Source organism: Lepisma saccharinum, chromosome 16, assembly GCF_977018435.1.
Source record: "Lepisma saccharinum chromosome 16, izLepSacc3.1, whole genome shotgun sequence".
Classification (NCBI taxonomy): Eukaryota; Metazoa; Arthropoda; class Insecta; order Zygentoma; family Lepismatidae; genus Lepisma; species Lepisma saccharinum.
The window spans coordinates 48815297-48832732 of NC_139244.1; the positions used below are offsets into that span (position 1 = coordinate 48815297).

The following is a 17436-nucleotide window of genomic DNA, read 5'->3' on the forward strand; positions in this document are numbered from 1 at the left end:
ATCTAAACTCGCGCACTTTCGACGTGGCCTGTGGCCACGTCTCGTGCGCTCGCCGACGTGGTTCGCTTATTTGGAAAGTTTTGAACGTAAATTTATGTGTGTATGCGCTGTAATATGTACAAATAATCAAAATATTATTGGTTTCTTTCTTAATAATAAGCTGGGTAAGTAATAACAGTTTCAGGATAGTTAGTTAGATGTTTTATGTAAACGAATTCAATAGCGACACTAAATTGGAAAAGTGACATTTTACTTCTGTAGTCAGTTTTACATTTTTAAACATAATTGAAATAAAGAAATGTTTTCCTTCATTCTTCGCAAATTTCTATCTCTCCTCTGCAATGAATTCTGATGCTCACATTTTAAAATTCGAAAACTCTAATACTGTGGACAAAGTGGACCTAAAACACCAAATCAATCAATCAATCAATCAATCAATCGAAAACTCTAGCATAATTCCCTTACAGTAGCATTCGGGGTGAAAATAAACTTTCTTTAAGTTCCCTAGCAACGTCCGTTTCCATGATGAACAACAAGCACGGCAAGCTCTAAGAAATTGCATGTCATTATACCCCCTAAACATTTAGTTGAAACAAGCACGATGCAGATATTTACGCATTGTGTATAACAATATATACGTAATTGTATCTGGGCTGAAACTCCTTATTATGTAGATGTCACCCTTGTTTCAGGCACCTTTTCAAAGCCAGGAGTTGATTCATCTGTGTGTTACTTATCTGTGAGAAATATAATGTAGCTGGGCAATTAAGAATTGAAGGAAACAATGTGTGCAAAAGAAATGCCCGTGGCAACGGTTGCTAAGGACGTGAGAAAAGGGCATTTTCACCCTTAAGGAAGGGCCGATTGAGAAATTTTTGAATTTTCTCGGCCTTTTGGGACGATTTCATGGGGGGTCGTAATCGGGCGTTTTTCGCCTCCGGGGCTTCCTTAATGGAGAACATTTATGTCAGTGAGTGGTGGGATTGGGGCTATATATATATTGGATATGTTAACCACCAATTTTCAGCAGTTGAAATGGTAGACCTGATTTTAGAATGAGTAGTCGTTCACAATCGAACATATCGCAGGTAGGTTTGCAGGGAGAATAGCACAGTAAAATAAATTTACAGGACAAAAATTGTAGCGCTATAGCGGCAGTAAAATTCTGCATCTAAATGTCTACAGTATATTATGAAGAGTGAACATCGTAACTACAATATATATAGTAAATACTAAGGGGGTTCGATGGAAACAGTGAACTGAGCAGTAGACTCTACTTACGTACATAATCTATTATAAATGATATTATTTACAATTAAGAGTAAATATGCCACTATATATGCATGGTTCTACCGACAGGTTCATTGTGGAAATTGTAGTAACTTCACTTTCTTCAAGAACATTCCCAAAGGCTAAACACTTATAGTAGACACAGTTTTCTTGTCTTTTTCGCCGAAAATTCATCTACTATTATATCATGGAAGTTCATGTTCAATGCTTAATAAACAAAGATTGGATAAGTGATCGTGTCCCATGGCAGTACGAAGCCCATTTTTCACTCATTTCATTTTTGAGAAAGATCTTTCTCTGCTGCAGTTTGTTACCATTAAGACCATATACATTCTAACGAGAATTTTGACATTGGGAAATGTACTGCTGCTTAGAACTCACAGTTAACGAAAGAAAGTTATGTACTTCGTAGGATTATTTATTATCTTAATCGTATCTGAGAATTGATTGTTTGAATAAGTGTGCCTTTTTTCCGCACCACAGCCAAATCAATCCATGGTATAAAGTATACTGAGCTTCAGATATCTACAAACAGATCGACTGAGAGCTGTGCTACAATTGGATCCAGAAGAGTGTAGACATACGACAATATTGAAGATTTTTTGATTTTTAAAATACAACTTATGTAATTTTTCACAAGCATAGCCAGCTGGTTAAAAGATATTTTTGGTGGAGGCCCTTCACAGGTGGAGGGCCCGGGGCAATTGCCCCAGTTGCCCATAGGTTAATCCGGCCCTGCATGTATTAATGTACAAGTCACAAAAACCTGTACTGACCCTGTGACATACACATGTGCACTTGTTACAAAAACTTGTATGATTATGACAAACCTTCGAAATAATCTCCCGCATTGTCCACAGCACGCTGCGCAGTAGGCCCCGTACACATCTGCTTTATGTGGCCTTGCATTATCGTGGAGTATGATTGCATTATGCAGTAGATCTGGATGCTTCTCCCTAACGGCACGTCGTAGATGTCGCTACAGGAACTCTTCCACATCGATGGCAGCATGCTGTGGACAGTGTGGGAGGTTATTTTGAGGTTTGTCATAATCAGACAAGTTTTTGTAACATGTGGACATGTGTATGTCACAGGGTCAGTACAGGTTTTTGTAACTTGTACATTAATACATGTGTATGTCACAGGTTGCTTGGGTTTTCATTCATTATTCCTACCAACAAAATATCCATAATGGATACTCTTTCAGTTGTATATAACAAATTTTTAATACATCCTTCGATTGTCGAATTATTACTGGGTTGCCATGACTTACTCCCCAACCCTCGTATTATCCTTCTTCCATGCTGAGGTATATAAGGCACCAAATACTCAACCTCAATTCCATGGAGTGCACTCAGTAACTGTAATGTTCCAGACCATCTGAACCTGCAGTGAAATCCTCTGTAGGGCTGTGTTTTGTCCTTATATGTGCCTAGTGCCCCTTTACAGCCTCTGCTTTTAACCCGCCATGGTGATTTTAGTCAGATATATGTTGATTTTAATTATGGTAAGGGTCTGTGCCCCATGTAATGTGATGGGTGCAAATACCCCAAATGCTGACACATCCAACATTTTCATTTCAAATCAATCATTCTTTTCTACATGACTGTGTTTGCTTTACAGGTGATGGAGAATGATGCTCTGCCAAAGTTTGTGTGTTACTTGTGTGTTGCCAAGTTGGAAAGCTTTCAGAACTTCAAAAATGAATGTCTAAGCGTTGATCAAATTTTGAGGGAACACTTACGTTTTGTGAAGAAGAAGTCAGTTGAAGATTCAGAGGTAAGAGAGAGAATATTCGCTTTAATATTTTGGTGTGTGTGTTTGTCATATTTACATGTAGGTGGTGGACATTGAAACTGAAACACCTGGATAACGGGCACTAACCTTTATTAGTACGGTGTTGGAGCAACATGTCTGGGGAAGGACCGATAGAGGTTCTGCAGAGTGGTAAGAGGGATTTACAGGCATTCCTCCTGAAGCACACCGATGGTTTCACGATATGTTGTTGGTGGAGGGAAACGTCGCTGCACGCGATCCTCCAAAATACCTCATAAGACTCAATAATGTTAAAAGCCCGGCGATTGGATGGGCAATGGCAGATGTTCATCCTCACGTTCATGCTCATTGAACTGCTTAGCAGTGTTTAGCAGTGTGTATCGGTGCGTTATCATCCTGGAATATTTCACCACCATCCGGGAACAATATTTGCACCAGGGTGCAGATGGTCCTCCAGAATGGCCCTATAGTCCTTGGCAGTTACATGTTGCTCTAGAACGATCAGTGGTCCCGAAGACTGCCATGATATTGCACCCCACACCATCACGGATCCACCCTCATACTACTCTGCCCACTAAGCAGTTTGGTTGGTAATCTTCGGATAGACTTCTTCACACGTAAACTCTTCTAGATGTCTGAAAAAAAGTGAAGGTGGACTCATCCAAGAACACGACACATTTCAGGTGATCTAACATCCATGATATTGGCCCTTTGAAGTTTTCGACAGATGGTTTTGGTAGAAACATGTTCAGTCAAGTGTGTATTCAATTCTGTAGCGACTTTTGCAGTGGTGGGTTTACGCTTTTTGGACACAATCCTCTTCAATCATGACGTCCCTGTCAGACAGTTTCTGCTTCCCCTGATAGTTACTCCTCCTGGATGTGGTTCGCCCTTCATTCTGGTATACTGCCATGACTCTTGATACTCTACAAATATTTGCAGTCTCCATTACTGATGCACTAGCGAGACTGCACCATCAATTTTCCCTATTTGGAACTCTGATATGGCCCCCATTCTACCGAATATTCGACATGCAGTCCAACTAATACTGTGACAATGTGACTGGCAGGCACACGCCTATGTGCTCGAATGGCCACTATGCTGGGCATGAATAACAGGTGGTGCATGTGAGCCCTCCAGCGGAATGTTCTATAATAACTGGTGTTTCAGTTTCAGTGTCCACCACCTGTATCCCCCCCTTCCTGTAGTACATTTAGTTTATTATAATACTCTTTTTTGATATGCATATATATGTGTGTGTGTGGTTCATGTTGTTTATAAGGTTTGTCCTTCTAATCATATGCAATTTGTGAATTTGTGTGGGTACAAAGGTAAAAATGTATATCTACACTACTTTACATTGCCATATGGCATTCACAGTCTCAGCCATTTGTGTAGGTAATGTGATGTAATAGTGGAATAAGATGAACAAGAGTGTATATTATCCTAATTATAATCTGTCTATTAAATTTTTGCTGTTTGCAAGTGACTGAGAGGTGTAAGGAGTGACCTCAAATGTCAACCTCTCATCCACGAGTACACCCTGAACAGCATTCTGGCAGACTAACAACATTTTGACACGTGGACTCAGAATCCTCAGTAGGGCTTGTGTTGTGTCATCCATATATGTTTGCAATTGTCCCTTCAACCATCTCGTCTTATCACCATTCATCACCGTCATCATGATTAGCCTAAAGTGGCAGAAAAGTGATGTAAAATAAACTAAATCAGCCAATCAAAGCAACTAATAGAATGCCAGATCCAGTGGAGTAGGTACTTCTCTAACCTCATCCCCCCTTCCTTAATGTACCTCTAGGGTGCATGAAAACTAATATAAAATATATGTTTCAAACTCCATCTTCTCTGATGTATCCATGAGGTTATTAATGATGATGCTATCCTGCTTGGCAAGGTTCATCAGAACTTCTGAAGAATACAGACTTATTAGATTGTAATGGACAGTGCTTGGAGCATTTCTGTGGAATGGTGTCCACCCAGTTTATATGTAAATGTACAAATGTGAGTAAAATCAATGTGAGGCAGTTCCCTTGTATGACCCACTGACCTTGATACGTGTTTTTCGGATGCTGTTGTCTCTAGTTCATTTATGATTGTAGGTTGAGTTAGAATGTATGTTGCACTAGTTTTACAGCAGGCCTGCCCTGCAGTGTGTATTCCAGTAGAAGAGGCCAGTATTGTTAGAGTTTTGACCTACTGAAAGTATTTAACAATATGGTATTTATCTCTGCATGGGTCTTCAATTTATTGTCTTGCAAACACCTACAGCCAAACATGTTCCCTTGCAACTTAACACTTTCAGTGAGTTTAAGATACTGTTGAAGGATTTATTTATTTACAACTTTTTTCACATTGTGAAGTAAAGGCATTAATGCTTTCTCTTCCACTTAACCACTAATTACAATGGACATTGTTTTTCTTTACAATTAATTACCGTATTTGCCAACATATATGAGACACTTTTTTCCTCTAAAAATAGGTCTGAAAAACAGGGTGCGTCTTATACACTGATACTCAAGAAGAAGGAAGATGCCTAACATTTCACAAGTTTGTGAATGGGTCAAAGCTTCATGGGATACTGTGAAAACTAAGACTGGTTAAATCATTTAAGAAGTGTGCCATTAGTAAGGCAATGGATAGTACAAGGGACAAACAGTTGTATGAAGGCTCCGATTCTGACTTACAATAGGTTTCAAGTGACTTAGCTCTGGAGATGAATGTATGGGTTTTGACGAAGAAAATTAAATTTTTTTCTTTCGTAGTTAGATTATGTAAGATTTGAAATACTGTAAATTAATTATAATATTGAGTGATAAAGCTTTTTCATCAAAAACGTGTCTTATAAGCCAGCAAATACAGTATATACAATTAAAAAATGAGAAAAGTTAAATGAAAAATAAAGTGAAAGTAATACAGTTTGTGTACGAGGAGTCATGCCATGGATTAGCCATTAATTTCAGTGGTCATTATTTTTTACTAATACAATGAAAGAGATGACTGAAGAGTAAAATTAAAAATAAAAGGAATTGAGCTTCTACATTGAAGATTTAGGGGTAGAGGATTGTAGTTTTGAATTGAACACTTGCCATGCAGGAGGGTGCGGTACAATTTCTGAATCAATAACTAAGGCACATCTTTGAGTGTGGAATATAAAGGCTCTTTAGCCAACAAAACAAGTTCCTCCATGTTGATATTTTTTTCAAACTAATTTTAATACTTTCTGACTTGCCTCGGCTCACTTTAATTTGATTTGTTCTTTTAAAGGTCTTTCAGACAGAAATGACAGGCAACAAGTGACAAGCGGCACTTGCTACTTTGGAAACAAACATTGAGAAATTAATTCAGCCTTTTGTACTGCAGTGGCACGGCAAGCTGCACATGTTGGTTGTTGCTTGCAGGTCAATCACACTGGGCTGTTTTCTCAATAGTCTAGTTATATTGCTTTGGTCTGTTGAAAGGGCATTAGCAGTTAATACTATTTTTATAGATTGGTCGAGCCTGTGTCGCTTCAATGTGAAACCCTGTGTTGCATGTCACTTGTCATTTGTTACTTCAGTTTGAAGGCTTCCTAAATTATTCAGGTTAATGGTAGGATTTTGCAGATAAATACATCAGCTATATACCGGGTGCATCAAAATAATGTATACACACTTTGAACTGTCATAGAAAATTTATTTTCCAACCTACAAGCTTAAATTTCTGGGAAGCGAATGGCTACAGTCAAATTTAAAAAATAAGTGTACTTTCTGGTCAAACTGAATGTTTGAAATGGTGATTAAAGTAAATGTTCAAAATGTTGGCCTTCAGCTTCAATACATTTCTGAGTACGAGCCATGACTGATTCCGTACTTCGCACCAAAGTGTCCAATTGGATTTCTGCACACCGCTTGAATCTCATCCCAAAGTGTGTCCAGGTTACGTGGTTTACGACGGTACACTTCATCTTTTACTGTGCCCCATAAAAAAAATCGAACGGCGTAAGGTCCGGAGAGCATGCAGGAAACTCGATTGGTCCCCTGCATTCTATTCACTGGCCTGGTACATTTTGATCCAGGTATGCTCGCACAACCCTATGATAGTGCAGCGGGGCACCATCTTGTTGGTAATAAAACCTGTCATTACCATACATTGCACGAATGCAGGGAAAATGGAATCAGCAATCATTGTTAGGTACTTTTTCCAGTTACAGTACCTTCAAAACGGAAAGGACCATTGAGTCCCCTAGGAGACAATCCACACCACACATTTACACCAGGCAAATTCACAGCCTTTTCAACAGTAATGTGGGGATTATATTCAGCCCAGTACACACAATTATGACTGTTGACAGTCCCATTAAGTTTGAATTGTGCTTCATTTGCCATGTTAATGTTACTCTCTTGCCACTAACTGGGTTGCGCAGCTAGATCGACGATTCTGCTGCCACATGTTGAGGAAACATATATTACTTTTTCCCCAGAACTTGAACCTTGTAGGTAGGCAAATAAATTTTCTATGACAGTTCAAAGTGGGTATACATTTTTTTGATGCACCCGGTATATTAGTGGAAAAAGGGAGGATCACAAGGGCTAAATAACAAGTAAAAGATGAAAGCGGAAACACTCACCAGACACAGAAAAAATTTAAATTTTCCTGCCTGCGAGCTGCATCTTAGGTGTAGAAGTGAAGTAAGAGAGATGATGGAAACAATAGTGCGACCTCCAGGGTTGCCAGCTATAGATCAAAATTGTAGACAAAAAAAGAAACCTCTCTCCCGCCAGACTTGTCAAAAATTGATTTGTGGTGCTGCATGGGAGGGGGTGCAATGTGGGTGGGAGGCAATGGGAGTGAAACTTGTTTTTTGTACCGTCTACAGCTTAACTGTGGACCTGGCAACCCTGCAGGTCGCACTATAATTTCCATTATCTCTCTTACTTTTACACCTGATGATGCAACTCTCAAACAGAAAAATTTGAATTTTTCCTGTGTCTGGCGAGTGTTTTCTCTTTCCTCATTCACTAGCTGTATATGTTATTAATATGTTTCTCATGCTTGTTTGCAGGAAGAGCATCAGTCCAGTAATGTAACTACTTCTAGTAGATTGTGCATCGATGACAGAAAAACTGACAAGGAGTACGAAGAAGAACTGTATAATGACTATGGAATCAGGTTAAAACCATGTTTTGTCCGCATTGATAAACTGAACATACCAGTGACAGCCAGAAACGTTTATGAAAGTGAAAGTAGCAGTGATAGTGATTCTAGTGATGAACTGAATGTACCTGCAAAAAGAGTGAAGCCTCTTAATGACTGTAGTGATCCTGCAAGTGGTGCACCAGAGTTGAACACTCAGCAGAAACTTTCTGAAAAGGAAACTCAAGCTAGGCTAAACAGTGCAACATATTCCAACTCAAAACAACGTGATGGAGCAAAAGTTACTTTACCGGATGGTTACATTAAAAAGAGTCCCTCGCATGAGGAAGAAGGTGCTGACGAACTTCCATACGTTGGATACCTGTGCAGTACGGAACACCAGGACTCACCAAGAAAAACACCACATGCTGTTCCTCAGAGTGACATTTCGAACAGTCGAGCAGTTCCGAGAAGCATGGGGAGTTCCCCACTAAAACGTGGACCTCCTCCAGCATTGAGAATAGGTGCATTGATGAAAGCTAATGCAGTTTCCGGTAATTTGCAGTCATTCATAGGAACCTCAGTTCCACCTCTTTGTGCACAATCCCAAGTTACTTCTTCGTCCCCTGTAGTAGCTGCAACAGTGCCAAACCGAAGCTCTGTCATCCAGAAAGTGGGGGAGGACATTATTCTACAAAACATGTTGGAAGGAAAATTAAGTAAGAGAGAGCAACGTGACTACTGGAGAAACCAAGGTCAGTTAAGTGAAAGCCAGAAACAAATTTATCACAACCCACCACCATCCGTTGAAAACCAAATAACACTACAACCACTAGCGCCTGATCTTCAGTCGATAAACATGGACCATAATCCACTCCTTCAACTTTCACCGTCAAGTTTTCAAAGGCAGATAAATGCCCTTACACTAGAACCAGTAGTAGTAAAAAAACCACACATAGAAGTGAGAAAGGATTTGCAGGCCCCATTTCCACCACAAACTTCACCACCCCCACTCTGTGCTTCCAGTGTGCCAGTTCAACTGCCGAGAATGACTGCACCAGTTGCAAGTGTTCCCAATTTGATTGGACAGCCGCAAGTGCAGACACAAGCACAAGGAATTGTTTCAAGTGTTGCTAATAATCCTGGACCGACAGCTGCGGGATTTGTTGGGCAGAGAGTTATTTTGAAACAAGCGAGGTAAGTGTTATATGTAAGATATTTTATATTTGATTTGACATGTGCAAAATGGAAACTTAGTGGATAAACACATTTGTAATTTTAGAAGATTTAAATAATACCCCTACATAGTAACATCTTGTGAGAGTGCTAAAATGCCAGGATTGAAGATAACAGTTCCCGGTAGCAAAATGCAACTAAAATTTCTTGTTTGGCACATATCTGGAAGCATAGTCAGAAAGGCTACCCACATGTATTTTTTTCTCAGGGGGTCCAGCAGTGCTCAAAGTAGGAAACATGGTGTGATGCTATCCCTCAGTTAAGAAAATTCTCCCAAAACATCTTCACTAGGACAATTTGGATAGACATCCACCCACCCACTGCAATTTCTCCCTGTTGTTCATTCAAACATCCCATATTTTCCAGATATCTCAGGGGGGAAAGTGTATCCCTGTCCCCCTCCCCTTCTGCATGCACCCTTGGAGTCACCAAGTTTGGTGGTTTTGGTTATGAATTCTTTAATTTGTTCAATGCATTGACAAAACCAACAAACACTTGCAACCATTTCATTCTCGTAGAGTGTAATTCAGACCTGGTCAACCCACGGAAGGACTTCATTGGTCCTGTTCGTGCAGTGGGAAACTTCTCATCTGATTCGTGAGTAACAGCATACTGTGGCCTTGTAATCAGTAGCAAAGCGTGACATTTTTACTTAGTCATTGCAAGACTTGTCAAACGTCAGGGACAGTCTTTCCAACCTGGAAGAGAAGGGGCACAATATTTCTCCTCAGTAAATGCCAAAAATATTCCAAGCTTTCGATAGCTAACATCACTCTCACTTCTACCCTGAAGATCAGAGTGGTGTTAGCTCTCGAAAGCTTGGAATCTTCTCCACAACTCACCTGGTGAATAACCTGAGAGAAACTTTTGATCAAAGGAGAAAATGTCTTCAGTAAAAATATTGTCTGAAAGCATTGCAAGAAGTGCACAAATCCATACGCTGTGCACACCTGACCAGTTCATTTCAGTTGTCATCAAATATTAGAAAAAAATGACAATTATTGGCTCCCTGTACTGTTCAACTGTGTTAACTAAGCATGATTTATAACACCACCTGGGTTGTGAAAAGGATGGGATGGTTTTCTTTTAATGTCCTTGTGTGGCAAAGTGGATAAGAATACATGGTATTTCATTCATTCCCTGGGACAGCACTAAATCTATACTTCTGCTTAGCAATGCGTAACTAACGCCTTCAGGTACTCGCCCTGTACCTTCTTTTGCAAATCCTCTAAATGCCCCAACATAACTGCTGACCCGCCATAAGTTTGAGCAATAATAAATTTATCCTTCAGTTTCTACTTATTGACAATTTTTACATGAATAAATAACCCGTCAGATATACAGTACAATCGGTACTCACATCAGTAAAACCAATAAACCTCCTCCTTCTGCACAGATCTCAAGACACTTGACAATTGAGACCTACTGTTAACATTGGATGGTTCGTCTAACATAATTGAAAGAATGTCGGATTTTTCAGTTTATTTAATTTTTTTCACTCTTGATATCACTAATTGCTTGTATTAGATCATTGCATTGCATGCTTTACAATTATGGAAATAGCACTCAGAAAAATTTTAATCCTGATGGCATCAGAGAAACCCTGCCGTAAACATGGGAGCTGGGGAAAAAAAAGCCTTTTATGGCCAGACCTTCAAGCTGTCGTCGGGTGTCTTCAAAGCAGGTAGGGAGTTTCACACATTTTCTGCGATGACCTGGACCAGCGAACACCATTACCTTCAATAGGAAACACAGTGGGAGTGTTGGCCACAGGGAATAGTACTGGGCTCTCGTTCTGATGCCCTAAATTTAGCGAATCCCTTGCGTATTTCTACCCGTTTCATGATATCGCTTGGCTTATTTTGCACAAATGTGAGAATATTCTGACATTTTTTACTTCTTCTCTAAAATATTTAAAATGCAATATTTTTATTATTTTGTTAAGTCATCGCCACATCTGACAATGACCGGACTGGATGCCTTGCCTCTGGAAGAGGTGATGGTCCCCTTAAAAAGGAAGCACCTTTCTCAGCAGTATTGTTAAACCTATCAATGTAAGCTTCCCCACCATTTCTGCTTTGCTGCTTACTGGCCTTTTGTGTGTAGAGAGAGAAAGAGTAGGGATGGATGATATCGGAAATTTGATATTGCGATATATCAAGAAAATATTGTCACAGATGATAAGATACGATATTTTGTCCATATTGTAATGTATCAGCAATATTTCATCTCCACGATATATATTGCCAAATACCATGAAGATATATTGCTGACATGATATATATCACAAAGTATTGTGATATATCTCCAACATGATATACATTGCTAAATATTGTGATAATGTATCACCAACATGATATTTATCACCAAATATTGTGACAATATATGTCACTAAATATTGTGATCAACACGATATATATCACCAAAATATCATGATATATCATCTAGTAGATATCTCCAGGACAATATTTTTTTCAATATCATGATGTATCGTCTGTACAGTATATCGCACAACACTAGTAGAGAGCTCCTGCCCTTCACAAGGGCAAGGGAGATGTAAGATGTAGGTTCATAGATTATTTTTAATGAGCAGCAACCAATTCAGCCGATCAATCTTTTATTTCATACATTTGTATTTGTGAAGTGAATGAATATTTTTTATGCCCTTCAAATCTTCAAATTTTGTTGCTATGTACCAGGGACATTTAACCTTTAGAGGACAGCTGGTTTCAAATGAAACCACCCAAATGATGTGCTCCCAGATGGCTGGTTTCAAGTGAAACCACCACTACGTGACAACAATCAACACATCTTTCTTGAAAACTACAGATGATAATTCAGCTGAGTTGCAAAAGAGCCAGCTTTTTTAATGGACTTTTTTTATTGATAAAAAGCCAGCTTAAAAAAAAGAAGGAAATTTTGGCTTTTTACCAATTTCACTTGCTGTGTTAGTTTAGAGTTTCGTAATGTCATATTTTTTGTAATTAGCTAAATAATTTTACATGGTGTAGTAGCCAAAAGGCACACACTTGCCACTACAGGGTGTCCAAAAAAATCATGCAACCGAGACACTGAACGTATGTAACTTTTGTACAAAAAGTGATATGGACGTGAATCTTGCACTGGGTATTAACTTTGGCCATGTCCATATTTTTAAAACATTAAACTAGAAAATTGTGCTGTGCATGAACGTTGAGTATGGGGGAAAAATCACCAATATGTAAAAGAGTTTTTGTACGAAGTGAAACCAAACATGGATAGAAGACAGCTGTGGAGTCTCTTGCAAAATTTTGCAATGTGCAGTAAAGGTCTTTGTGGATATTTACCGAAGTGATAAAAGAACGATAAGGGAACTGGGGGAGGGGTTAGAAAGTAAACTATCAGTTGACAATATCAGTGGAGTCTTCATTGTTACTTGTAACTGCGTTTCCATCTGAGCTGGTGTAAATAAATGTTCTGGGCCTGTTTAATGAGAAGTACTTCTCGAAATTGTACTAAAAATATAGCTGATGTTATTGTTGACAACTAGGAGTTAAGGTCTGAACAGAATATTGATTGAGATGATGATCTGTGTATGTAGTAACAACAAAGCTAGAACAATGGTTGTGCCTCATCCTAACACTATAGTACCAACTTACATAAAAAGTTACAGCAGTTCGGTGTAATATGATCACTTTAGAAAGATAAGCTTCTAAGCCATATAATCTTTTTGAAACCTCATAAATTGCCAAAAAAGAAGTGTGTTACTCATGACCCTTCACGATCCATAACCTTGATTGATTGATAACAAATCCACATTGTATTCCATTAATGGATGCATCTATTGACGATAGACTGTGCTCTGTATGCAAACGTTGCTATCATGGTGAAGTGAATTTGTTGTCACCTTTGTTCTTTGCAGTATCATAATCATTAAGTTTGGTCTTGATATACATGAAGAATTACATTTCATCTTCCCTACTTGTAAGGAGAATGAGGAAATTTGAGGACTGCATGACATGTTTATCATCATAGGTGTGCACAGACCCTCTGATTAAGGGGGCAACAGCCTTGATGAAAGTTCAGTTAGAGAAAGAAAAATCTCATTCCATCTTACTGTTTTAGTGTATTGATAGGTACTAATCAGGGACGTTATTGTGTGTCTGGACCCACAGAAAATCAATCTATTAGAAGAATGCCAGCTTCTGGACACAAACATTCTCTGTTCCCCTCCCCCTTTATTTTCATTCTCAGACTAATTTACATATAAATATGATTTTGTACAGCAGATTCAAAAGAACTACACATAATTTATTCATTTCCAATGAGTGACCATTTTATTCTGCGACCACATAGGTGTAACACAACTTTAATGAATGAAATGTGTGAGTCTTAATAACAAGTAATTTACTGGGGAACAAAGTGAGATAGTCCAATTACGGGGCTCATGTAAAAAAAAGGGCCGATATTTTTTAATAAACAAGAAAATGATAGAAGAAATGTATTGTGCTTGATAAACAAGTACATACCTTGGTTATTTTTTGACGTAGTCACCATTAACCTCCAGACATTTCCGATAGCGTGGCACAAGCTTCCGTATACCCTCTGCGTAAAAATCTGCTGCCTGAGAGTGCAGCCAGTCCAGAACTGATGTCTTGAGCACGTCACTGTCGTTGAAACGCTTTGATGCAAGTCACTTTTTCAGGTGAAGAAAAAGAAAGAAATCGCTGGAGCAAGGTCTGGGCTGTAAGGGGGATGATTGAATAATTCACATCGAAATCTTTGAATTGTCTCAACAGTACGATCAGCTGTGTGTGGGCAGGCATTGTCATGAATCAGAAAAATTCCAGAGCGTAGCATTCCTCTCCCCTGATTTTGGATGGCATGAAACATCACATGGATTTGTGGTCCAGTAAACTGTGACTTTTGCATTAAAATAACTGAGGAAACACTTGTCTCATGTAATGATCCATAGCAGAATTAGGGTCAAGTGCTTTTATAAACTATTTTTTTAGTCTGTTTTATGTGATTTTTTGCCTTTCTACAATAACTTCATGAATAATATTGTAGGTGCAGGAAGTAGCTCCTTCATCTGTGGCCAGGCTTTCCTTGTATAATGGTGGTCAGTAGATCTGCTATCTTCTTGTAGACATTTTCTTCCACACACTAACATAGCAGCAAAAAAGTACAAACAATAACAATATCGCAAGTTAAAACTTTGCAAATGGCTATCTTTATATTTCCTGGTCAAAAGTTACTACAATTATTAGTAATTTCTCTTCCATGGAACTAACATAAATTTACATGAAAACAATTACATAACATTAATTTTAAAGACATAACATTATTTCCAAATTGCAGACATACATATGTGGCTACAAATATGTTTTGTAAGTTGACCTTATGTATTACTGCCATCTAGTAGTTGCTGTGGTAATTATCTGTATCCGGTATTGTAAAAATCTTTTTAAGGAAAATCTGTTATGCAACATAACTTTTGAAAAATCAACATTTGTGGAAAACTTGATTCAGATTCGTGATTAGCAGGATAAGATCACTCAGAAAGTGTTAAAATAAGAAAGTAAGTTTCCCTATTTTTTTTTAAAGAAAACCAACACAGTTTCAGGAAACCATTTATTGGCAACAGGTACAGCAAAGGTTCAGCTATCTGTCAACATAGCAACCACCAGAATTGAGACACTTGTCGTATCGTGGTATCAACTTTTGGATCCCACTGTCGTAGAACTCTGCCGCCTGTGAATGGAACCAGCATGTGACAGACGTCTTCAGGAATTTCTTGAGGTGCAAGAAAACGTGAAAATCGCTGGGAGCCAGATCAGGACTGTAAGGTGCATGATCAAACAACTCCCAGCCAGATTCCGCTCTTCATCATGGACACTTTGACGACCTTCCAAAAACTGCCGACACCAGCGACGCACCATCTGCTTACTCATAATGTTCGGCCAATAGACCTCACAGAGCTGACGATGAATGTCAATGGGCGCAATGCTTTGTGCATTCAGGAACTTTATCACCAACCGAACCTCGCGGGAGAAGGAATACGAGCTTCCACTTCGGACCACTGCTGCCTCGCTACTGGCGCCGGGCGGGATCTGTCCGCCTGGCATATGATTGATACGTCTTAGCTCTGCTGCGCATGCACAATTTACACGGCTCATTATGTTTACTTTCACGGGAAAAAAATAGGGAAACTTACTTTCTGGATGCACCTCGTATTAACGTAAGCAAATTCTTGTTACGTAGTGTTATATATACACTTCCATAAATATACCATAAAGATTGGATTTTTCATGTCCCTCACCTCAATGCTTTCCAATATAGAGTCATTGGTATTCCCCCTATTATCCCAACCTATTCTTATGTTGTACCTCTAAAGCACAAGCACTTAATCCTTATGACCCATACTATCTATTATAGCTTCTTGATTGTGAGAGCATTTCTCCTTGTATGTCCGTGTGTGACTGTATTGTTGACATTGAATGGCAATCAACATCCACTTCCACCCCATATCCCATCCCTATTATCAGTCCTATTGTTTCCTTGGCTCAAGGTCCACACAATTACCTCCTCATCAAATCAAGCCTCCCATAAGATCAGTACCTATTACCCCCACAAATTCTTCTGATGTGAGCTATTGTCTGCTAAACCTGAGAGCTTCACCTTTTGTCCCAAGTATCTCGGCCATTTTCTCTTTCCCACTGGGTGACCAACTTCTTTTGTAAATCCTTTCTTCACTCGGGCATCTTCCGAGAAATCCCACGAGCATAGGTCATCACTGCTCCATCACTGCAGATACTTCTGCACCTGGTTCCAGATGCTCTTGAGTGGTTTTATTCAACTGTCACTTTGTTCTACAATGGAGCAGTCATCTCCATCAGTCCAGTGACATTTCCTTGAGCAGTCCTCCACAGTTGTTCGACTGCACAGTGGTCCAGATCCAGTTGGTAACAATAGAAATTTGTACTTTTTTGGTAGCTGAATAAAACATTAATAGTACTTCAAAACAACTAGATAATAATAATAACCTGTAGTGCAACAACCCATGAGTGCCAAGGCCTACCTACCGACTGCCAGCCTCCCACCAACCAGTTACAGGGTGACGTGTGGTCAGCACGACAAACCCCCTGTCGTTCTTGTAGGTTTTACATGACCGGATTACACTACTCATCCGTTGCTCCCCAATTTCCTCACGATGGTGGCCACCAGTCCCATACACAGGTCGAAATCTCAGGAGAAAAGTTGTTAGCTTCTTCCAGGAGACTTGAACCTGCGTGCATCCTGTAGCTGGGACCCAAAGCATGACACCTGAGACTGCACAACCACGGTGTGGGACTCAAACAACTAAATGTCACAGGAAATTGGCAGATAAATTTCTCTCCATAGGCTGAATCACACGGAACTGGATTTCCAGTACAAAAGCCCTAAAGTCCATTTTTTTCCACTACAAAGTGGATGTAAACAAAAGCACGTGTTCTAGAGAAAGCCAGTGCAGCCCTATTGGTGGATTCTGGCAGTAGTCCCTCCGCAGACCTTTTGCATCCTGATAGATAGTCCATTCAATGCCGTCTTGAAACTAGAGTAATACAGCATTGTATGCTGTTCAAAGCATTTACTAGCCTTATTCTTATCCTATGAATTCATAACCATTCTTTAGTAAAGCACCTACGGTGACATTCACTCATTCAAATTAACGAAATTCCCGCTACTTGTCCGTCACTCTGTGTTATGCAGTGTTGCAAATTCGTAATATTAAGTAAAGTCTATAATCTTGAAACACCGGACTAGACAGAATCAGAAAACATGATTTAGACTGACAGTGACTGACATGGTAATCTCTAGATTACACACGTGTTGATGTATATACCACAAACACGCACACACTACTTTCAACTTCATGCGTTTTATCTAGAATGGTAAAATCAACACACTGCAAAAGATTGTAGGGAAACCTTTGAGAAAGCCAAAGTGGTTGGTGCAAATACAACCAGTTGTGCTTAAAATCGT

The 17436-nt window shown here is 39.3% G+C and overlaps 1 protein-coding gene across 3 annotated transcripts in view; it reads left to right on the forward strand.

Moving 5' to 3' along the window:
* LOC146000475 (uncharacterized) overlaps window positions 1-17436 on the forward strand; it is a 137281-nt gene that overhangs the window by 42310 nt on the left and 77535 nt on the right. For all 3 annotated transcript variants that reach the window (XM_083138144.1, XM_083138143.1, XM_083138142.1), the window contains exons 2-3: window positions 2914-3069; window positions 8126-9393. In XM_083138144.1, coding sequence (XP_082994270.1) covers window positions 2914-3069; window positions 8126-9393 — 1424 coding nt within the window. The remainder of the gene's footprint in view (window positions 1-2913; window positions 3070-8125; window positions 9394-17436) is intronic.